This window comes from Selaginella moellendorffii, unplaced genomic scaffold, assembly GCF_000143415.4.
Source record: "Selaginella moellendorffii unplaced genomic scaffold, v1.0 SELMOscaffold_53, whole genome shotgun sequence".
Lineage (NCBI taxonomy): Eukaryota > Viridiplantae > Streptophyta > Lycopodiopsida > Selaginellales > Selaginellaceae > Selaginella > Selaginella moellendorffii.
Genome location: NW_003314314.1, coordinates 801928 through 825265, shown reverse-complemented (window position 1 = coordinate 825265; position 23338 = coordinate 801928). Strand labels below are relative to the sequence as shown.

The 23338-nt window shown below is 41.2% G+C and overlaps 5 protein-coding genes across 5 annotated transcripts; 3 read left to right on the top strand and 2 right to left on the bottom strand.

Moving 5' to 3' along the window:
- Positions 1–2160: 2160 nt before the first annotated feature.
- On the bottom strand, positions 2161–2751 carry LOC112350719 (cytochrome P450 72A13-like). The gene is made up of 2 exons (XM_024687433.1): positions 2718–2751; positions 2161–2662 (listed from the first exon to the last, which is right to left on the bottom strand). The coding sequence occupies exon 2, from the start codon at positions 2654–2656 to the stop codon at positions 2309–2311; it is 348 nt and encodes a 115-aa protein (XP_024543201.1). The 5' UTR covers positions 2657–2662; positions 2718–2751; the 3' UTR covers positions 2161–2308.
- A 9-nt stretch (positions 2752–2760) lies between these two features.
- Positions 2761–4117, bottom strand: LOC9660892 (cytokinin hydroxylase). Its single transcript, XM_024687368.1, has 5 exons — positions 4048–4117; positions 3718–3882; positions 3439–3626; positions 3138–3369; positions 2761–3080 (listed from the first exon to the last, which is right to left on the bottom strand). Exons 1-5 carry the CDS (start codon positions 4115–4117, stop codon positions 3019–3021), a joined length of 717 nt encoding a protein of 238 aa, XP_024543136.1. The 3' UTR covers positions 2761–3018.
- Positions 4118–5288: 1171 nt separating this feature from the next.
- LOC9660891 (flavonoid 3'-monooxygenase) lies at positions 5289–6873 on the top strand. Its single transcript, XM_002982351.2, has 2 exons — positions 5289–6134; positions 6188–6873. Exons 1-2 carry the CDS (start codon positions 5289–5291, stop codon positions 6824–6826), a joined length of 1485 nt encoding a protein of 494 aa, XP_002982397.1. The 3' UTR covers positions 6827–6873.
- Positions 6874–6957: 84 nt separating this feature from the next.
- On the top strand, positions 6958–9422 carry LOC9660890 (mini-chromosome maintenance complex-binding protein). The gene is made up of 13 exons (XM_024687424.1): positions 6958–7159; positions 7215–7283; positions 7338–7382; positions 7445–7543; positions 7594–7707; positions 7764–7814; positions 7872–8036; positions 8082–8258; positions 8314–8525; positions 8586–8721; positions 8782–9009; positions 9065–9132; positions 9193–9422. The coding sequence occupies exons 1-13, from the start codon at positions 6980–6982 to the stop codon at positions 9317–9319; spliced, it is 1671 nt and encodes a 556-aa protein (XP_024543192.1). The 5' UTR covers positions 6958–6979; the 3' UTR covers positions 9320–9422.
- A 12244-nt stretch (positions 9423–21666) lies between these two features.
- Positions 21667–23300, top strand: LOC9660888 (cytochrome P450 71A1). Its single transcript, XM_002982348.2, has 2 exons — positions 21667–22549; positions 22612–23300. Exons 1-2 carry the CDS (start codon positions 21704–21706, stop codon positions 23248–23250), a joined length of 1485 nt encoding a protein of 494 aa, XP_002982394.1. The 5' UTR covers positions 21667–21703; the 3' UTR covers positions 23251–23300.
- The last annotated feature ends 38 nt before the right edge of the window (positions 23301–23338 follow it).

Here is a 23338-nt window from a genome sequence, read left to right as displayed (position 1 = left end):
ATTAAATGCTTATAAAAATTTAGCATAATTTTATTTATAATCAAGCTTATCATTAATACAAACTATATTTAGATTTATAAGGCATAACATTTTTTAGAATCAGAAATCTTAGTTATAGCTATACTGCATAACCATAGCCTTGACCATTAGAAGCTAGAAAAGAAAAAAGCAAAAATAGATAAGGAGGTGCCATGCTCTAGGGGACAATTAGCAAAGTTATAGATCCTTGTATTATTGCTTGCAATCCTCTATAAGCATTTCTTAGGTGTCCACTAGTAAGAAAAAGTTGTAAGGCTAATATATTGTCAAGATTTATATACTATACTAGAATTGTTAGATTGGTTATTACTGTTATTAATAATAATGGCAATTATTTTTAGCTAACACACCCAGCAATCCTTTGCCTAAGCCCCAACTTATCAATAAATCTATCACAACTAGAGCTTGAGCCTGGCTTATGCTTGATCTTAGTGCTTGAGTTTGAATATGGCATCAAATGCTGCTATGTAATGCATATGAATTTAAAATTAGTCTATTGCACTCCAAAATAAAGGTCTCACCTTTACAAACATCAGCTCCTTATATCCAGCTCTAATACACAAAATAGTGTCAAACAAAGTTTAACACAATTTTAATATACCAATGATTTAGTGCAAACAAGCAGATACCCCACTGACTTAACATGGAACTTAAGTTTAGACCCAATTTGAATGCAAAATAAGGAATGACACACATTTCACTAAATATTAGAACATTGTTGATATATAGAACAACAAATAAATCTTTTCTATAATGATATATAATCATGAATTCATAGGATCCATAATAAGTCCTAAAGGTTGTCTTCTTTAGATCTTGATCTGCCACCCATATCTAATGATACTTGGTTGCAAATCAAGTTGTATAAAATACTTAACCTTTAAAATTTCATCAAATATGTCATCAATATGAGGCAATTGATAATTGTTTTTTATTGTAAGTTTGTAGAGACCATGATAATCATTCATAGTACCATCTTTTTTCATAACAAAAAGGACTAACACTCTAAAATATGACTTACTTAGTTAAATATGACTTTATCAAGAACTTTTATGAATTGCTTCTCCTTGATGTTCAAACAATATAAAACCGGCTTAGAACTTGAAACAATCTCAATTTAATAATCAACCTCACAATTAGTTGGTAGCTTTGATGGTAAATCTGTTAGGAAGATGTCTTTCAAACTTTTCATCTATGACCCTATCAACAGTGATTCATTCCACTCGAGTTGGACATTGTTTCATGGCCTCACACGTTTTGTGGAATTGGTTCATCTTCATTCGCAAGCCATGATATAGCCTTGAGGCTCTCTCCATTTCATTCAGCAGTATCCCTGTGATGCAAGAAAAGATTTACCTTGACAAGGTAATGCTTCATCAGCTCTTCTTCTGCCTTCTTGCCTTCCTCCATCTTCCTTCTCCGTGAGAGTGCATGAAACTCCTGTTAGTGCTTCCCTCCCAATACCAATAATCTGAGAATTTACTTAGAGGCTCCCAAGTAATTACATAATGCCAGTATGAGAAACGAAAGACATTCGTGCACACTAAAACCAGGGCATCTCGAGCTACTTTGCCACCACTCTTGCAAAATGGTCCATCTAGCATCTCCCCACGAAATAGGATGCCTTCCTCCCTGGATGAAAACCTAGAACTAAAAAACAATGGAAGAAATACCATCCAGCTCGATTGGGATCCAAAAGCTGCAATGGCTCAGAGGGAGGACATCCTTCTTCTCACTGAGAAAGTACCATGTGCTCCCTGGTGGCCCTCTATCTCGTTTCCAGCAATACCACTGTTGATGTTATTGTTTTTATTGCATGACTCAATGTTAAACAAAATCTTTGCCGGTTTACTTTTACACTTCACTAATAGCCAATCTGGCATGGCGTTTTGGACGAGATTCTCGCTGCTCGAAGTGCGAGATCAACCCATCTAGAACCCGTCCTCCTAACTCTTAAATCCTGATCGCCTCGCCCCTTGACACCAAACCGCGTCTCGCTCTGGATCGTTCAAGAAGCCGAGTTCACTCGGTGGTGGATGAAAAGATGCAGAAACCTCTCTTGGAACCTCGGGCTCCCTCGCGATTGTTCTAAACGTTTCTGAGGTACTATGAAAGAGCAAATGATTTATCAACCAGTTTGGTTCAAGAACTCGGAGTAGTTCAACAAACATAACTTTTATGAACGTCTAATGCCACGAACATGCATCACATTTTACTGAGTACAAGCGGCACTCCATGGATAGGCTTCAAGCCAAACTTCATCGCAGGATTATGGTGGTAGTTCGGTGAAGCCGGAACACTGTAGTATCATAGCCAGAATGACTTTGGCTTCGATCATCGCAAACGGCTGGCCCACGCACACCCGCTGCCCAAACGAAAACGGCATGAAAGCATTTGGATGCTTGCACGCGCTTGAGAACCCATCTTTGAAGCGATCCGGATTGAATTGGCCTGCATCTTCTCCCCAGAGCTCCTTATCCTGATGCAATCCAGTGATTGGAAACGACACAGATACTCCTTTTGGAACGTGTAAATCTTGCAGCCAAGACTCCTCCACACACTCCCTGATCACCTCAATTGCTGGTGGATACAGCCGCAGAGTTTCGTAAAGGATCATTCCCACCTGTTCAAGAATCAAGATGTTAAGTTTTGGAATTAGGAGATATTGATTGACTTACGAGCTTGAGCCTGCTGACACTCTCGCCATCAGGAATCTCACACATACTTCGTGTACCTCAGCACGGGCGCGTTCTTGCCATTCAGGATAGCCTCCCAGTAGCATCAAAGTCCAGGTTAGTAAGGTGGCTGTGGTCTCATGGCCCGCAAGGTAGAACGTCTTGCATTCCTCTATCAGATCCCTGCTTGTGAAATTACTGCTGCTGTCACACTCCTTCAGCATCAGTCCGAGTAAGTCATTCCCGTATGTATTGCTTTCCCCTGACTTCACTGAGTTCCGACGCTCGTCTATGATCCCAGTGATCAGAGAATCCAACTCCTGATGAAGCTTCCACAGTCGGAGGTTGATTGGAAGTGGGAGAAACCTGTAAGCAAGTGATTATGATTCAGTTCAATAGATGATAGCAGAGATCCCAGCATACCTGAAGCCTGGAATCCAGGAAAAGCTGACGAGTTTGGGCAGTAGCTCTGGGATTTTCTTAGACAATATCTCGAAAACTCTCTTCCCTTTGAGATAGCTAGTTCCAAATGCTGTATGGGAGATAACGTCTCCTGTGAGCTTACGCACCTCTCCAGAGATTTCAATCTCGGGATTCTAGCTTCACATTGATCAAGCATGCGAGATGCGCACCCTGCGATTGCACCGGTCATTTGCTGTGTACAGGAGAATCAGAAACACTTATCAGCCAGATTTCATGAGAAGATAATAGTATGAATACCCACTTTAATACGTTCATGAAAGAATGCCGGTGCTACGAGTCGGCGGTCATGACTCCATTCCTCTCCAGTAACAGAAACTAATCCACGATCAAGGAACAAGTTCGCCAACCGCAGCCCGGCCTCCGATTTATCAAACTGAGAAAACTTCTTAGACAAAACCTCCCTTACGATCTCGAGACCGATATCCTTGGCTCAGTTCCCCACCAGAGCACAAATCTTCTCCCTGGACCATGCTCATCAGGAACGAAGCTTTGATATTCATCAGAGATGACAAGAACATACCATATTGCTTCCGCCATTTGAGCAACGCAGGATGTACCCGATGGAAAATGTCGTGGCTGAAACTTTCCATGTCGTGATCCTTGATGGCGCTCCTCGTGTTCTGGATTTCAGCTATTTGGCCTACCATGAATCGGGATGGAGGCCCCTGAATGCCCCCTTTTTCAGCTGCGCCGTGTACCAATGATCATAGCACTTATAGTAAACAAGGTGTTCAGAAACTATGAATCTGATAAATCAATTTAGAATTGCATGATGAAATTTTTGCTAGATTTCTTTGTCAAATTCTAATCGAGCTCAGACACCCCAAGACCCGGAGCTTAGGCACCTGACCCCGTGCTCGAGCTCGGGAACCCGGACCCAGTCGATGCATGCTCTGAAAGCAGTAGAGACGCACAACCATATTATTTATCCTAGTAATTAATTATTAGGATTAATTACTTATGGATGGTTCTAATCTTATCTATATAAAGAGACAAAATAAATGAATACGTTCCCCCACTGCGTCATTTTGTCCAGCTTCAGAGACGTATCAGCAGGAAGATCCAAATCGTTCACGGCTTGTTTATGCACGGATCTCTTCCTCCAAACAGTCAGCTTTGATGATTTTTAAGCTGCTGTCATATGATGCCAAATGATGGACTTGCGATTCTTGATTTAGGAGCCTAAAGTTCGCAAGAAACTTGCAGTGCAATACATCACCTTGGAAACTCGACAGGATAAAGCCCACGACTTCCAGGCTTTGAAGGCTTAGCAAAAGATATGGGAACCTGACAGAAAATTACACCAACACTCGAAGGGATCTTGTTAAGAGGCTCAGGTTTCACAGGTATGCTCGTCGATTCTTCTATGTTGGTGATTTTATACGTCCGCAATGGTGTGGCAAACGGAACTGGATGTCTTGTTAAGCTTTGTGGATCTGGCTGTAAGCTAAGTAAGGCCTATTATCACTGGAAGCTTGCTAAAATCAAGTGGCTACAAAAAAAAAAAGAACATAAACACAAAGTTAGAAGGTACACTAACACGCACGGTCTCTTACAAGTGAACTGCCGATGTCAAGTTATCAAGGTTAATTTTTTGAGAGTTTCCAGATGACACAGGCAGTGGGCCAGCGATTTGATTTTGTGCCAGATCAAACGTTTATTTTATTTAGATTGGTGTGAATATCTTGATGGCTTTCTGTTCTGCCATCGTGCTCGAAACCTCGGCGATATTAAAATCTGAAACTGAGACTTCTCTAATAATTATTGACGAACTCGGCCGGGGTACCTCAACTTACAATGGATTTGGTTCGAGTTTGCTAACTGCAAGGTTTTCTGGTGCTCTCTAACGCTCTGTAAACAATGGCAGGCCTGCCTTGGGCAATGTGTGAGTACATACTGGATGTGACTAGAGCGCCAATCAAGTCTCAAGGCTGCCTTGAAACTGGTTTAAAGAGTTAAAGATTTTCAAAGATCGATCACGTGAATTTTGATCGATGCTTGCTATTCAACATTGGAAAGGAAGTTAACGAAGATACTTTGCCAGCGGTATACAAAAGGAGGGCTTCAACAATTGAGGGGCAGAAAGTAGCAATGCTCTGGGCAGTCGTGCTCTTCCTCATCACAGCTTTCATTCTCAAGCAATGGCTCTCCAGCAAATCTCTCAATCTTCCGCCGGGCCCAAGGGGATTGCCACTCATCGGCCACTTCCATCTCCTGGGCAGGCTCCCACACATCTCACTCCAGCAGCTCTCCAAGAAATTTGGCCCGCTCTTCCACTTACGCCTGGGATCCGTCCCTGTGTTCGTGGTCGCCAGTCCAGCAATGGCCAAGGAGTTTCTCAAGAACAACGACACGGAATTCGCGTATAGGCCTCGAAACAATGTGGCCTGCATTGTCGTGAATTGCAAGAGCTTATCTTTCTCGCCGTATGGAGACTACTGGAAGAAGCTGAGGAAGCTCTGCGCCACGGAGCTCTTCACGGCTAAGAGGGTGAGCATGAACACGCACATCATCCGGGACGAGCTGTGGGAGCTCAGTCGCGAGTTCTTGAGAGCTTCTAATGCTGGCCAAGTTGTGGAAGTGAGATCACATTTGAGGGCGCTCAGCTTCAACGTTATGACTCGCATCCTGATGAAGAAGATTTACTTTGGATCCAAGGCCTCGGGCGATCCCGCCATTGCGAAGGAGGCCTCGAATTTCATAGCGATGATTGATGAGAACCTCGAGGTGGCAGCAGCATTCTCGATCACTGACTATTTCCCCTACTTGAGCTGGCTCGACTTGGTCGCCCGCCGTGCAAAGATGGCCGGGGATAAGATGAATGGCTTCTTGCAAAAGGTTTTGGACGAGCAACACCCGGGCGAGGTTCCCGATTTCGTGGAGATCACAAAGAATCACATTGGAAACGATGTGGTCAATCTCAGAGCTGTGCTCATGGTAAGTTTGGTTTTCTCCGTGGAACTTGCTTGATTCTTTTGTGATCTTGATAGGATCTATTGCTTGGTGGATCTGAAACATCATCCACAGTGACCGAATGGACTCTAGCGGAACTTCTTCATCATCCAGATTGGATGGTCAAAGCTCAGCAAGAGATTGAGAGTGTTGTTGGACGCACACGCATGGTCGAAGAGGGAGACATATCCAAGCTCGAGGTTTTGAATGCCATCATCAAGGAAAGCTTTCGTCTCCACCCTCCCATTTCTTTGCTCGTACCACACGCATCCATTGAGGCCCAGAAAGTTGCTGGCTATGACATCCCCAAGAACACAACGCTGCTTGTGAACGTCTACGCAATTGGAAGAGACCCTCAAGTCTGGAGTGATCCTCTGGAGTTCCAACCTCAGAGATTCATTGGCAGCAACATCGGTGTCAACGGCCAAGACTTTGAGCTACTTCCATTCGGATCTGGAAAGCGGTCTTGCCCAGGGCTTGCTCTGGGTCTTAGGAACGTCCAGCTTGTTCTTTCCAATCTTCTTCATGGATTCGAGTGGGAGTTTCCTGGCAGTCCGAAAGATCAGCCCATGGGTGAAGCTATGGGTATTGTAAACTTCATGGCACACACTCTCAAAGCCAGGATCACTCCCAGGCTCCACGAAAGTGCGTACACCACTCTCCAGTTGACTGAATAGCGTTATAAATTAATGCTACGATGTTAGCATATATTCATATATAAAATGGTAGAATATGCATTGACTTTGCACCTAAAAGTCTTTTGGTATATTCTACTCAATATAGATTTCATAACCTATGGCGGGAAATTTCTTAACCTAAGGGCGGGAGCGATGGTCGCGCCGGCGGTGGATTTGCTGCGGAATCCACTGGGCGCCGTGCGAGGCCTCTTCTCCATTGCAGCCATGGCCGCTTCTCCTGCTCCAGCCGCAACTTTGGAGCTCTCGGGGGGCGACTGGGGCGTCAAGGGAGTCTTCGACAAGTTTTTGTACGAAGAAGGCGCCATTGCTCAGGTTTGCTTTCTTCTTTTTACTTCTTAGCCGGGCTGGAATTGAATGCCGCTGCTAGGTTCCTCACATTGGCGATTTGGCGCGTGATTCTATTCCTTCTGGGTCGCTGGTTCGCTTCCGGGGAATGGTACATTTTTCCGAAAAAATTTGTTTGCAAACTTTTTATCTATGTTTCTTACAGATCCAAGATATGTTCGATGTGGAATACTATGTTGGCGCTTACAAGGTATTGCTCTTTCTCTTGAGTTTTTTGTTTTTCAAGGTCCTCTATCGTGATTTATGTTACAGGATTGCAATACTTGGCAAACAAACAAGTACACCGACAGCCCAGTTCCGCAAGATACCGAGCAGCAAATCTGGGATCGACGGCTGCTTTATTGCGTTCCAGTAAGTTTTCACTTTCTCAGGGTTTTCAACTTTTCTTCGAGTGTTTGTAGATTCCTGGTGAAAATCAATGGATGAAAAATAGATGGCATTCAAATGCTGTACAACCGGATGCAACTAGCCAGAGCTTGAAGCGCAAACGGGAGGATGTTCCAGCGACTGTGGAGGTGAAAGCTTTTTATGCGTTTAAATGGATATTCTTACCATATTTTTCTTTTTGCAGAGCATGGACTGTGACTCTCCAACGAAAGAGCAGAACTCGTGCCTCGTCAAAGTCGAGAATTCCGTTTTTTTTTTTCTGAGACTTAACCACTGCCTTTTTTTCTGCCAGATTTACGATGGAAACGATGCGGACTTGAAGTTGAATGACATCGCAGAGTTTGTTGGTATCGTATGGAAAGAATCGGAACTGGTTTCTAGCTCGGCTTCTGATTCATCAGCGCTGGCTGAATCCTTGATGGAAGATGACACCTCCTTGCAGTTACCGTCCAGCACGGTAAGAAGCTCATTTCCATTACCTCTCTGACTTTGATATCTCAAGGTTCCTCGACTTCACTGTATTACCATGAGAAAACTTTCAGCTTACAGTATTCCTAGTCAGCCGGGTGCTTTGGCGGATATATGCTCCGTGAGGGAATCTCTTCTTTGTAAATTACAATCTGTTCTCGGTGAGGACAGACTCGCCGCGGAATATTTACTCTTGCATCTTCTGTCAAAGGTATGCACAATTCTCGTCGTTTTTTACTTGGTGTTATTCTGACTGTGATGCTCAGGTTTATAGCCGTGTAGAGCCCTTGGCTGTTGGGAAGTTTTCTCTCAACTTTAGCGGGTGTCAAGCTGGTGCCGATGGTTCCGCATCACTCGTTGCCTCTGCAGTCGGGCACGCGATATCAGTACTTCTTCCCTGTTCACAAGTAGTGCCGCTGTCACTCCAGGACTTGAACTCCTGTCTGATCGCTCCACGAAAAGATTATGCCACCAATCGGTACGCTTCTTTCATTTTCTCTTTTCATTCCGGTCTCACTTGCTATAGTTTCACGTATAGATTGGTTACCGGTGGTTTACAACTAGCAAGCGGCACGCATCTTACGTTAGACGAGACTGCTTTAAACACAGGAAGGCTGAACGAAACCGGTGTCAAGAATTTGCAGAGCTTGAAGAGCGTCATGGAGTCTCAGAAAGTAAGTCTTGTCTTGCTCATCTCTTACGTGGTATGCTGATGTTTTCGTTCGTTTCAAAAGGTCGACTACGATTTCCAGTATTATCAGATGGAAATGCCGACAGATTTGCCCGTGTTGGTGGTTTCTTGCGGCAAATCGAGGATTTTACCAGCTGATGCGCTCGTACCTTTAAGGTGCAGCGCGGAAGCGGCACGTATCCATGCAGAAGCATCGGACTTGTCGAAATGGCGTATTTATTTGAGCAGTGCGCGGGAGGCCGACCACGTTATCGAGCCTTCAATGCAGAAGGTATTCTTTTCTCCAGTGTCTTTCTCCTTCCCGAGTTCTAACTGTTGGCTGCCAGATTCTGGAGGAAGATCTTGTGGCCGCACGCCAGAAGGATAGAACTGTAGGATCTGAAACGTTTCACAGGTATAGCGCTCCTTACTCCGAGTCGAGAGTAACAAAATCCTTGTTTCTCTTTGTGCGTAGATGGTTAACAATGGCTCGCCTGTTATCCTTGAGCTATGGCGAACGAAGCTTGACGAGGGAGAGATGGGAGATGACGAAGGAACTCGAAATGAGGTGTGCCGCGAGATTAAGAGAAACTACAGCGTAACAATTCCTAAGAATGGACCTTTGTGGAGTTCAAATGATCATCATTAACATCCTTCTGGAGCTCAATTAGATAAAAAAGAAAAAGATAGAACCTTTTATCTTTACCATTTAAAATTTAGGTTTTCGAGTTTAGTTAGCAGTAACCTTTTCCTTTTCCCTCTTCTATATAAACAAGTTTATGCATAGGTTTTGCCACAAAGGTTTTTGGCGAGATGAGGATTTTAGTGTTCGTGCTTGCGATCTTGGCTCTCTGCGCGTGCGTGTTTGGAAGGTCAATTCCTCAGCTTAGGACCATCTATATGGGAGATTCAATCTTTGATGTAGGAACTAACAAATACATGAAAAACTCAGTTTCGCGTTGTGACTTTGTTCCGTATGGGGAAACACGGTATACCAAACCATCTGGGAGGTGCAGTGATGGATTCATCATCCCAGATCTGATAAACAAGGCCTTGGGTTTGCCCTTTTCCAAGCCATTCCTGGGTTTGAAAGCTGAGAGCCAAGTTTTTCCTAGTATCAACTTTGCATCTGATGGTAGTGGATTATTCGACTCGACTCATTCGGACTGGGGTGTCGTGTCATTTAGTGAGCAGCTAAAACAACTCAGGGAATTCTCCATGAAGATCTCCAAGAAGAATCTCAATGACTTTGTTGTTGTGATCTCTTCTGGTGGAAATGATATCGCAGCAAATCTTCAAAACATTATGGATGTGGACTTGGAAGGGATGTTGCTGTCATTAGAGAAAGGTTTGCAACAACTTTACGAATATGGTTTTAGGAAGATCATCTATTCAAGTGTTGGGCCGCTAGGATGCTCACCTATTGTTACTTCAGGAGGAAATTGCGTGAATGAAATCAATAATTTGGTAGAGCAATTCAACACACAGGCTCGGGGGATTGTTCTAAGGGCAGAAGAAAGATTACCAGGGATGAGAAGTGCATTCGTAGATGGTTACTCACCAATTAAATCTTTTGTGGAGAACCCAATCCAATTTGGATTCAAGAACGCAGGAGGTTGTTGCCCTAATTGCCTCTCACATAAAAATACATTGAGCGGTCTGTGCAAGAATCCAAGTGATTATGTCTTTTGGGATATGATACATCCCACAGAGCACACATACACTCTCATTGCTAAGGAATTCATAGAGCAGATCAAAAGAGTGTTATAAAATTAACAAAACGAAAATGTTTTGTTATTCCTGTTTAAAAATCACAAGACATACTATTACTATATAATTTTTATTTTATTTTTTATATTTGAATAAAAATAATTCAACTTTTCCTTCAGTTTATGTAAAGTTTCATGTTAGGAATTGTGGTTGTTTCCTTCTGCCCCCAGAGTTCGATCTCCACTTCCGCGGAAAGAAACGGATGATCGATTGGATGCTGCATCTTGTTGAACGCGTGGGACTCCAAGGTACTACAGATGCTTGACTTGGATGACAATCCAACTATTGAGTCCATTCAGGATTCGCAAGACTCAAAGATCATCGAGCAAGAATGCTTCAGGGACATGTGGAAGCTCAAGGTGGAGCCTTTCCCGGTGTGAGGGAAGACAGGCTGCTTGGGTGCTTGGGAACCTGGTTTCCTCCTCTACGTTCTGGCGCTGCTGTTCAAGGAAAAGCAGAAGGTACTGCTGCTGACCAGAGGGGGATCTCTCTATTACTTCCTGCCGGATGGTAATGGAAGCTACAGAGTCTTGCAAGACTTTCAGGACGTATATGGAAGTGGAACTTGAGGTAGATCCGGATATATGTTTCTTGGCAGACGTGGAGCTGAAAAACGTCCCTCTTTTCATCAGCAAGGCACTCTTGGTAAGCAGCCCAACGAGAGAAAACTACAAGGACTACCGAAAGGACACAAAATGCAGGACTTTCTATCTCCCTGTGTGGTTGAGCAATGAGCTGAGCCCTCTCCAGAAAGAAGTCCTCCCGGACAAAGATCTGGAGGCCTCAAGACACAGGTACTGGCACTAGGGAGGCAATCCGAGAGAAGTCTTCCGTCACTGGAACCTTGGAGTCCATCACCAATTGGGTGGGAGACATGATACTGAGGAGCTACTATACAGGATGTTTCACACGAGTGCCTCCAGTACATCAGTGTCTCTAGTACGTGTCTCCGGTTACAAGACGGCCAGAGGCGGCTGATCTTCAGGAAACTGCATGGGCATTACGTGCCAGAGACACGGCTTTGAAGATCTGAAGACTGGAGTGGTGAGAGAACATTTCAGGCAGACATAGGACCTGTCATCGGAAGATCAAGATTCGTGAGGTGTTTGCAGGCAAGGGTGGCTCAGCTTGTGAAGAAAGGTTGTGTCCGGCATTTGATCCACTTTCAGGTCGTCCAGATACCATGCCTTGCTCAACCTGGCGAAGTCGAAGAATTCTGGATACCATGCGCTAGAGAATCCCATTGACACTGGATGTACACAGAATGAAAGGTAGGTTTTCCATCTCGTCCAACTCAAAGTGATGCAGAAGTTTGGAGCTGACAGTGTTGAGTTCTACATGGTCACTCCAAGTCAGTATTGGCCGTTTTTGGTGTTTTTTTAATTTCTCCAAAGATTTTTTCGTGGAACTTCGGTTTTATCTCTTTGTGTGTGTGCGTGTGCGTTTAAACTTTTTTGGACACGGGAAAGTGAGCTCGATAAATTGCAGGTTTTCTCGGAAAGACTATTTTAGAAAAGAATATCTGTGTGTCGACCAACGCTATCTATGATCCGACTGGGACCTCTGCATCCCACGATTGTCGTAGGAGCTTGCGCTTTTTCTGGATTTCGTCCCGGCTGCTAGAATTCTTCGTTCCTCCACCAGTTTATCTAGAGGCGGAGTACTACGTTCTCTAATACACTGTACAGAACACTTCACAGAGCTTTGGTCGAGCTCAAAGGTGAGAGGTTTTTTCTTAGTTCTGGTCTGGTTCATTTCTTTGTTTACTGATCTCACATTTTGTTGGCTGCGACCAGCAAGGATTTCCACCAGGGCCGAGCTTCAAGGTTGGAGAATTATTTGTCTAGTTTTGGAATCTCACGAGTTTTCTAGCAGGATGAGATGACAATGGCCAAACAACTTCAAGAATGGATCGCTGCTAGTATTGATATCAAGTTTATGGACGACAAGCTGACCGAAAGCAGTGCCTCAGGGCAGTCCAAGAACGTCGTCAGAGCTTTATATTGCTAAGAAGAGGTGCGTGTTCTATGCGACCTAGCGATTAGAATCATAGTAGACAGATGCCTGTGCCAGGAAACTCGAGAGGATGTCTCAGACATTCTACTCTCGGGTGATCTACAAGTTTGAAAGATCAAGACAAGATGAATTGGTGGTGATGAGGTTGGATCCTGCATCACAGGGTTTTGTTGAGAGCTAGGTAATACCCATTATAATATTATAACATATGGACCATCCATTTAGAATTGTTCTTGTATATGTGTATGCTCTAATTAATATATTATTTTTTATATCTTGAGCACTTATATTAGTGGAGATGAACAATATTGCAATTTATCCCTAAAAGGCATAATGCTCTATTCTAGTGTTTGGGATTGTGTTTTTTGTTCTTATTTCTTCATTTTCTTTTAGATCTAGATCTGTATTAAATTTTTCAAGATCTAGAATTCTAGCTATCATTGTGTTTAGATTTACTTATTTTTTTAATTTTCATGGCATTCTCTTCTTCTACCATATCATGTTGTCATCGATCAAGGAGTATATCACTTAAGGCTGTTAATGCTACTCTATTGAATTGAACTTTTGGTGGTATAGAGTGTGATCATATTAGTGTTGCACCCATCTTTGGTGTGTTGCTATTTTCAACTTCTATGGGATATGATTATACAATTTGTCCTATTCTTGATGTTCTACCATCTCTTGTTGATATGGAATGTGATTGTGACATCGATTGGCGAGCTATAAGGGGTTCCAAATGTATAGTAGGGATAGTGGGTAGATTGGGCATGGCAGACCAATTTGAAACATAATTTAGCTCCCACTTGTGTGCTTGTCTTTGTTTTGCGTCTGGCTTGGGTCTAAGCCTAAATTCTATACCATGCTAGTTGGTGGAGTATTTATATCCTTACGTTAGGCCATTAGTATGCTGAAATAGTGCCAAACTCTGTTTGGCTCTATTTTACGTGTTAGTTTTAGCATTGGGATGGTGGATGCTCTAGGACTGTTCCAAGTCACTTCATGCTCCTGTCCTTTTGCTTCTTGGATTGTACGCTCGAGAGTCGTTTTGTACTTCGGTTCCTTTGCTCCTTGGCTCCATGCTTGGGAGTTTAGCTCCATTCCTTTGTTTAGTGGCCCAAGGCCTTGAAACTTGGGTTATGCACTATTGTCCTATGGATATGTTGTTATGATCTAGCACAAAAAGACAAAAATCTAGCCACCCTAAACTATGTTACACCACCTCTTGAGGTTCTTCACCACCCAACCACCCCCGAGTTACCTCAAAAGCTCTATTGTGCCACCGCTCCACTATGAGCCTTAGGGTAGGTTAAGTCCTTTACCCTAATATGCCTTAATATACCCTTGAGCCTCCCTTTGACCGATGTTGACCATGTGGTCAAAGCTGGCGCTTAACATATGTGGCATGTGGCATGTAACATATGACACATGACACATGGAGGATTTAGGTTCCACTTCATGGTTATTATATGGTAAATCACCATAGGATAAAAGGTGAAAATATGGTTATTATATGGTAAAGTACCATAAGATAAAGGGTGAAAACCATATGTGCTACATTCCATATGCTCTGATACTTTAAACCAACTGGAAAAGGAACAATTGCTAACAATCCATACTAAGCCAAGGGGAACCAACACCTTCATTTCCATATTAAATTTACCAATCCTTCCATTGTGTAAACCAACTATTCCATGTGAGAGTAATTAGTCATTCACCTGCACTGTAGTCCTACGGTGGATACCTTCATCTAGGATGCTCCACAAGAGGAAGGATGTATGTATGGATGCTTAATACATATGATTTTAAATTTCGGGGTAGAAATATACCTTGCTCAAGGGTATATTATATTTTAAGTAGCCACTAATCAATGGGAATTGAACTTGTGCCATTTGCTCTGATACCACATGTAGCGCACCCTATCTCTCTCCCTTTAAACCAATTAAAAAAGGGGTAATTGCTTGATAAGAGAGCCTTTAGTGGTTATTTTATCCCCATTTATCCCCCAAGGTTCCAAGGATCTATAATGATAATATATCCAAATCTTATCCCATGATCACATGCGCTACAATATCTAACTTTGGGATCCTAGAGGGGAAACACTGTAGCTTAATGGCTCGGTATAAATACCCCTACTCCCCCACTTCCGTACCAAAAGAAAGGCCCAAGCCTTTAAAAAGGAGTAAAGACCAATTAGCCACATAGTATCAATTCGATTCTCAATCTTATAAGGCTTTATAAACCTTTTTAAGAAACTTAAAATCAATTCATGGAAACAAAACTTTAGATTTTTGGTGTTTAACTGCACTTTCTCCGCAAGTTGAAACTTTATGTCTCAGTTTGCCTTTGTTGAGTATGTTCTAAGAAATCCCTTATTAGATTCCAAATGTTAAATCTTTCTATTATGAACGCCTCCACTTTATGATACTTAGCCATGCCGAGTGTTATAAGGCCTTTAATAGCTCATCCATTGATGACTTTTCATAAACTCACCTTGATACTCAATTATGGTGAGTTGTTATAACACATTTCCATAAGTCCTAGATGACTTAATTAGCTTGGTCTCTAGAAACATATCATCCCAAATAGTCCTCTAGCCACCTATTCACCTTTTTTATTTTTCCATTTGTTAAGAAGTGTTATTGCCATTATACTTGACTCAAAATACTCAATACTTGTCTATAGGTGATAGGTTATGCTGAATTTCAGCTTGCTGTGATATTGCTCCAAGAGAATTTTCCAAAACTTATTAGTGAAAATCTTATCATAATTTTTTCTAGCCTTTCCTACACTTGAACCACTTGTTTTAAAAACAGCTTTGCCACACCTTTTGCATCCACTTCCGTTATTATGGGTATGAAATATGCAATTTTAGAAAATTAATCCACCACCACGAATATCATATCAAACCTTTCACTTGAGGGGAGTTTCATGATGAAGTGCATCATAAGATATTTTTACAAACGATTGGGAATTGGGAAGCTTTGCAACAAGCCCCTACTAGCCTTTGTCATAGCCTTTACCTATTGATATGTTAAGCATGTCTTTATATAGACTTGAACATCCTTAACTATATCTGGCCAATGATACTTTCTCTTGAGTAAACCCATTGTCTTGGGCACTCTGCCGTGTCCTGCAAAAGGTCCATCACAATACTCTTCTAAAGTTACCTTCCTTAGTTCCCTTTGTGAAATATACACCCTCGTTTGCTTATAATAAATGAGTTAATTGCATTTCACATAACCCATTTTCTCTTCCCTAGGTGGTTTGCTTCTTTGGTGAGCATCCTATGCCTCTTGGTTCTTTAGTAACACTTCTTATGCTAAACTATTGTCCTCATATGCTGTCTGCACATCATCCCAAAAGGTTACTATTGCACTGGATATCTATCTACCACGATATTGCTTTTCTTAGGGTATACACAATTTTGCAATCAAATTCTACCAAAACATTGGCCAACCAACCTTATTTTCCTTGAATGTCATACTATGACGAGAGATATTTTGTTGCCATATTATTCATGTATACTTTAAAGTGCCTCCCAAGGTAGTGTTGCCACTCATTGAGTGCTTTAACCACCACAAACAATTCCTTTTTGTAAGCAAGTTACTTTTGTTGAGCCGTGTTCAACTTTTTCAAGAAGAATGTCATTGGGTGGTTATTTTGCTTCAAAACTACACATAATGCAAAGTTTGAAGCATTTGTTTCTACCTCAAAGTCTTTACCAAAGTTTTGTAATGCTAATACATGAGCCTTCCTTAATTTCCCTTTGAAATGAATAAATGCCACCTCACATTCCATTATCTATATCATTTTCCTTTTTCCCATTTGGTCTATTAAAGGTAGGGTTATTCTTGACTTTTAATAGTAGTTGCATAGCTCTTAAAATGCCCTTAACTATGTACATTTGATAGTCATTCTCATTCTTGGATCATTTGGACATTCTTAGGGTTCACTTTGAGCCTGTTTTTGCTCATTACATATTCGAGAAACTTTACTTTTTGTTGAGTAAAGTCACATTTGCTCTCTTTAGCATATAATTGATGTTCCTTTAATTTCTCAAACACCTTTATCATGCTTATTTAGCATCTTGTTATAGATCAGGATGTCGTCAATATAAACAATGACAAAGTGATTTAGATAGGGTATAAAAATATGGTTTATTAGTGCCAAGGATGTTACTGGCATATTACACAACCCAAAAGACATCACTAAAGACTCAAAACTTCTATATCTTGTTCAATAGATTATCTTCTTGACATCTTCCTCTATTACCTTGATTTGGTAGTATTCAAACCTTAGGTCAATTCTTAAAAAGTATTTCACCTTTCTCAACCTATCAAATATGTCCTCAATCATTGGTAAAGGGTACTTATTCTTCTTTGTATATTTATTAAGCAACTGGTAGTCTATGCACATACATATAGAGATATCTTTCTTTTTCACAAATAATACTAACACCCCTTATGGTGACTTGCTCAACTTAACATACCTTTTATCAATAAACTCCTCAAGTTAGCACTTAAGCTCTTCAAATTCTTTTTCATTTAATTAATAGAGAGGACATCCTCAACTAGCTTAGTCTTATGTTTTATCGGTCGGGCAGGGGACCCTGTTGGTAATTCCACTAGCATAGTATTTTAAAATTGGTTTAACACATGTTGGATCACTAAAGGTACTTCCTTTGTTCCTGTCTTTTTGTCACTCCCCACTAAGAGTAAACACAAAATACTAACTTAATTCCATTAGTAAGTTATTCTTTTGTGGACACTAAGTTCAAACAAAAGTCTTTAGCCTTACATTGCCTTATTTTTAGATTTTAGGCCTCCACCCTAAATCATTCTCCTTGGGTATTCATCAATACCACCAAGTTCCTACTTTATTCATGTAATGCGACCATAAACCAATTAAACCAATTCATTTAGCTTTAACTCAATTTAGAAGCACCATTAGAGAGTTCCTTCAAAACTAGGTCTTGAACTTCATTATTTTTACTATACTATACTTTTAGAACCTTTTACAACCCCCCACCCTAGGAGATGTTCACTTGGGGTTTTCACCCCACAACCTGTATTAATATTTAGATTTAGTCTTAGACTTGACCTTGGACTTGGTCTTAGACTTAGTCTTGGACCCAATCTCAGATCTTGAACTCAGCTTTAAACTCAGTCTTTAACTTGGTCTCAAAGTTGGTCTTAAAGTCAATCTCAGAGTCAATCTCATTTAATGAACTCTTTATAATTTTGGTCGTGATTTTCAGGATCCTTTAGCCTACAACACCTCGGGGAGTTAGTTTTTTACAAATATCCACAGATAAAGGTATTCACCTTGAGACTATGTCAAAATTCAATGAAGACATTAACATCTTTGAAGGGGAGATGAGTATAGTGCCTATGATCATAGGATAAGATTTAGATATATTGGTATTATATATATCTTTTCTTCTATATTTGAACATTTATGGATTGTTTCTTAAGTTATTCTCTTTTATTGCTTACATGAACACAGATGGACATAATAAAGTCCATCTGTAAATTTAATGAAGTGTTAAAGAGCTAGCTCTAGCTCTCCCAAAAGATCAAATGGCTAATACTTTCTATTTAAGTATGGGTGGCACTATCTACTTGAATACTTTGTGTGGCTTATCAAAACCTTGTTCTAGCCACGTGGTTAGGGCACTCTAGTGGTAAAAAATGGAGGGAGTATCTATAATGCTCACATTAAGCTATAGTGTATTGAAATGTTATTTCAAAATCCTAAAAAGAAAAAAAAAATGGTCCTCTTAGTGACCAAAGGTATAGTTACATAGTGAAGAAGTCCTAAAGATTAATGAAATTTAATAGATGGGCCTTTGGACCTTAGGCCAATAATGGTGTTGATAAGTATTATTATAGACAAAGAAAAACTTTGTGGGGATTGAAAAAGGGATATTGAGGAATGGTGTTTTTTATATCTTGGGACATCTTAAGAATGTTAAGGTATAGGTATAGGATGACCACTCATAGACAGATAACCTAATCTTGGAGAGATGAGACCATACTGCAAGTGGTCTTGGAATACTAAGGAGACAAAGACAAAAATAAAAATATCATTAGTATAATAAATAGAGATGTTAATGATACATTTAGGTGTTTGAAGTGGGATTAGGCATGTAAAGCATTTTGATTAAATGCAAAGTTGATGTAATTTTGAGATCACATCTAAAGGATAACAAATACCCAAAGGCAAATGAAAACTTATAAAAATTGTGAGTGACACTCTTCTAAGTGGTTAAGGGCAATGGCAATAATGGTTCTTCTGCTCTTAGCCACTTTCATGATCTACATGGCTCTTCCTCGCCCTTCTTGACACTCCCAGAAGTGGGAGCTCTCTACTAGTCTTGTCACTACTACAGGCCACTCAACTGCTATGGACAATACCTCCTCTCAGCCTTGGCTGTACAGCAGTGCAAGCCACTTCCACCACTGCATTCCCAGAGCTCGTAGCAGCATTGTCGTAGCACAATTAGTTCGTCACAAAGTAGCATCATGTATCCTCTCTACTACACGCTAGTGATGGTATGATTAAGACTAAAGTAAAATAAAAAAATTTATTGTTTATAACTTGGTATTAGAGCTAACTTTTATTAGTGGTCAAATATATCACCATTTGATATTGATATCAGAAGGTCCTAAGAGTGGGTCTATCCTCAAAGAGTAATATATTAAGAGGGCATAGTTCTCAATTTTAATTCATATGTGAACATGTAAGCAATGTTGTGGATAAAGAAAGGGCTTATAAGGGAATGACTTTAAGATCTTACAAATAGTAAAAAGTTTTTCTTAGAAAGTTAATGATGTGATCTATATAAGCATTTAACTTAGGAAATTGATTGATGTGGTTGTGGTAAACTACAATTGGGATCATGAGAATGATAAAAATTCCTAGACAATGAAGGAATTATAAAATTATCCTTATATAGTTAAGGATGGTGCTCAATAGTTTGAAATTAAAGTTAATGTCCATGGAAAGTTAAATATGGACAAAGATATATATTCTTGAAATGGTAGCTAGAGCTACCTTTAATAAATGCTGGAACAATACAAAGATTGAGGTGTACTTAAAGGATGAGTTAACATTTTCATGACATGGAAAGATAGTTTTAAAGAGCAAAGGTAGTCCATATGGAATAAAGGATAATTAACAGAGTAACACTTGCAAGAATGGTCTTTCTAAATAGAATATAATACAAAATGTTGCATTCAAGTATAGTGGCACCTCAAGGTAACCATAAGACTAAAATCTTATAAGTCATCACACTTGCACAATCCAAAAGTTAAATGGCTTAGTGAAGTCAAGGGATAACTCTAAAGGCTTGAAAGAAACATATTGAGAGTGAAGTGTATTATGCACAATCATGCATTGGGAGGAATATAAAATTTAAGTATGAGATCAGTGAGTATTGTATTGATAGCAAAAGGTGCTATATTAAAGTCATGAAAAAGTGTTTACAAAAGAGAATAACTTTTGTGAAGAGATACGTGTAAAAATGATGGTGAAGTATCAACTAATAATTAATATAAGAAATGATAAATATAATCTTGATAAAAGACATAAATACAAGTGAAATATATTGTAAAAGCAAGCTTATAAAACTAATGGTGTAGACACATTAAATATCTCAAAGGAAGATGCCTTGAGGTTAAATTAGCTTATTTATTAGAACCTTTCACCAAATGAAATGGAATTAACATAACTTAAGTTGGAAGGTATAAAATTTGTGTGTTTTGTCCAAATAATGATGGAGGTGTGGAAGCATCAGCTATAAGTTATAAAATATATAACTATAAAGTAACTAAAAAAAAAGTTTTGATTAATTGGATGGAATTGTAGTACATGTGATCATAGGATGATATTTAGATATACTATCACCATAGATCTTTGGAACCTTAGGAGATAAATAAGAATAAAATAACCATTAAAAGCTCTTTCATCAAATAATTGCCCTTTTCCAATTAACTTAAGGGAATAAAGATAAAATGTGTTATAAGAATAGTGAGAGCTAACTTTCTGAAACTTCTTGTCGGGATAGAGAAAGAGGCTAAAAACATCTTTTAAAGGGCAAAATTATCTTAGAGGGAAGTAGGCATCCTTGCATAGAAGCTCAAGATGACATGAAGTTCATTCCAAATGATTGTCATCTGGTATTTATGCTTAGACCTCCTCCATGTCTATATGTTCTAATTATTTCTTTATAATGCAGATTCAAGGGAGCTGGATTCAAATCATCACTAGGCTAAATATGGGAGGCAAATCAACATATATCCATCAGGTGAGATTGAGTGTTTCTTGCTTCTTACTCTGATATAGTTTATTTTATTTAGATTGGTGTGAATATCTTGATGGCTCAATTGGCTCAGCATCTTCACCTGGGTTGGAGCAGGTGACTGCCAGGTAAACCCTTGACTTATAATGGATTTGGTTCGCATTTGCTAACTGCAAGGTTTTCTAGTGCTCTGTAACGCTCTTTAAACAATGGCAGGTCTGGCTTGGGCTATCTGTGAGTACATAGTGGATGTGACTAGAGCACCAACTCTATTTGCAATGCACTTCCACAAGCTCTGTCCATTTCTCATCGTCAAGGTCCATTAGCTCATGGTCGCAGCAAAGGTCCTCCTATAGGAATCTCCAACTTTCATTTGAGCGCACACATAGATCCTAGTTCCCAAAAGGTCACAATGGTTTACAAGGTACTTGTGTTTCTTCCTTTCTAATTCGAGATCTGGTCCATGAGTTCTTTCCCAAGTTGAAGATGGCCCTTTCGACCAGAGCTTCGGCATACATGTTACAGAATTTGCTCGATTTCCAGAATGTGTCGTCACACTTGCCAAGCAAAAGGCTGCGGAGCTCGAAGACTTCTCACCACTGGCGATTCTGAAGGACGAAGGTGACGCTGGAAGCAAGACCAAGCAGCAGCGGGGACAAAGGCTGGAAATTCCCCAAAGGCTTTGCTGCGGATCAGATGAGCTGAACATGGTCAAAGCCGAATAGTCGCAATTTACGAGTGGTTTAAAAAGTCAAAGATTCGATCACGTTTTCTATACGAATTTTGACTCTTACATTGTCGCTACTCGCTATTTAACATTGGAAAAGAAATTTACAAAGATTCCTTGCTGGCGGTATACAACAGCAGGGCTTCAACAATTGAGGAGCAGAAAGTAACAATGCTTTGGGCAGTCGCGCTCTTCCTCATCACAGCTTTCATTCTCAAGCACTGGCTCTCCAGCAAATCTTTCAATCTTCCGCCAGGCCCAAGAGGATTGCCACTCATCGGCCACTTCCATCTCCTGGGCAGGCTCCCACACATCTCACTCCAGCAGCTCTCCAAGAGATATGGACCCCTCTTTCACTTGCGCCTGGGATCAGTCCCTGTGTTCGTGGTCTCCAGTCCAGAAATGGCCAAGGAGTTTCTCAAGAACCACGACACGGAATTCGCCTATAGGCCTCGGAACAACGCGGTCTCCATAGTCATGGATTGCCGGAGCATGTCTTTCTCGCCATATGGAGACTACTGGAAGAAGCTGAGGAAGCTCTGTGCCACGGAGATATTCACGGCCAAGAGGGTGAGTATGAACACGCAGATCATCCGGGACGAGCTGTGGGAGCTCAGTGGTGAGCTCTTGAGAGCTTCTAAGGCTGGCCAAGTTGTGGGAGTGAGACCACACTTGAGGGCGCTCAGCTTCAACGTCATGACTCGCATTCTGATGAAGAAGACGTACTTTGGATCCAAGGCCTCAGGCGATCCCGCTATTGCGAAGGAGGCCTCGAATTTCATAGCGATGATTGATGAGATCCTCGAGGTGGGAGCGGCTTTCTCGATCACTGACTATTTCCCCTACTTGAGCTGGCTCGACTTGGTTGCCCGCCGTGCAAAGGTGGCCGGGGATAAGATGAATGGCTTCTTGCAAAAGGTTTTGGACGAGCAGCGCCCTGGTGAGGTTCCCGATTTCGTGGAGATCACAAGGTCTCACATTGGAAACGATGCAGGCAATCTCAGAGCTCTACTCATGGTAATTTACGAATCCATGATTTTCTGTGTGGAACTTACTTGATTGTTCTGTGATCTTGATAGGATCTACTGCTTGGTGGATCTGAAACATCATCCACCGTGACAGAGTGGGCTCTGGCAGAACTTCTTCACCACCCAGATTGGATGGTCAAAGCTCAGCAAGAGATTGAGAGTGTTGTTGGACGCACACGCATGGTCGAAGAGGGAGACATATCCAAGCTCGAGGTTTTGAATGCCATCATCAAGGAAAGCTTTCGTCTCCACCCTCCCATTGCTTTGCTCGTACCACACGCATCCATTGAGGCCCAGAAAGTTGCTGGATATGACATCCCCAAGAACGCAACGCTGCTTGTGAACGTCTACGCAATTGGAAGAGACCCTCAAGTCTGGAGTGATCCTCTGGAGTTCCAACCTCAGAGATTCATTGGCAGCAACATCGGTGTCAGCGGCCAAGACTTTGAGCTACTTCCATTCGGATCTGGAAAGCGGTCTTGCCCAGGGCTTGCTCTGGGTCTTAGGAACGTCCAGCTTGTTCTTTCCAATCTTCTTCATGGATTCGAGTGGGAGTTTCCTGGCAGTCCGAAAGATCAGCCCATGGGTGAAGCTATGGGTATTGTAAACTTCATGGCACACACTCTCAAAGCCAGGATCACTCCCAGGCTCCACGAAAGTGCGTACACCACTCTCCAGTTGACTGAATAGCGTAGCAATTTGATCTTTATTCGTATATAAAATGGTAGAATATGCATTGACGTTGTAACGGGCTAAGGTGACACTGGTGATAACGGTG

Bases quoted from the DNA above. Each gene is read 5' to 3' on its own strand.
- LOC112350719 (XM_024687433.1), bottom strand. From the start codon at position 2,656: ATGATCCTTTACGAAACTCTGCGGCTGTATCCACCAGCAATTGAGGTG.
- LOC9660892 (XM_024687368.1), bottom strand. From the start codon at position 4,117: ATGGTTGTGCGTCTCTACTGCTTTCAGAGCATGCATCGACTGGGTCCG. The intron at 3,883-4,047 runs GTCAGGTGCCTA...TACACGGCGCAG, and splicing joins TTCCCGAGCTCGAGCACGGG to CTGAAAAAGGGGGCATTCAG. The intron at 3,627-3,717 runs GTATGTTCTTGT...TGGGGAACTGAG, and splicing joins CAAATGGCGGAAGCAATATG to CCAAGGATATCGGTCTCGAG.
- LOC9660891 (XM_002982351.2), top strand. From the start codon at position 5,289: ATGCTCTGGGCAGTCGTGCTCTTCCTCATCACAGCTTTCATTCTCAAG. The intron at 6,135-6,187 runs GTAAGTTTGGTT...TGATCTTGATAG, and splicing joins ATCTCAGAGCTGTGCTCATG to GATCTATTGCTTGGTGGATC.
- LOC9660890 (XM_024687424.1), top strand. From the start codon at position 6,980: ATGGTCGCGCCGGCGGTGGATTTGCTGCGGAATCCACTGGGCGCCGTG. The intron at 8,037-8,081 runs GTAAGAAGCTCA...TGATATCTCAAG, and splicing joins TGCAGTTACCGTCCAGCACG to GTTCCTCGACTTCACTGTAT. The intron at 8,259-8,313 runs GTATGCACAATT...TGTGATGCTCAG, and splicing joins TCTTGCATCTTCTGTCAAAG to GTTTATAGCCGTGTAGAGCC.
- LOC9660888 (XM_002982348.2), top strand. From the start codon at position 21,704: ATGCTTTGGGCAGTCGCGCTCTTCCTCATCACAGCTTTCATTCTCAAG. The intron at 22,550-22,611 runs GTAATTTACGAA...TGATCTTGATAG, and splicing joins ATCTCAGAGCTCTACTCATG to GATCTACTGCTTGGTGGATC.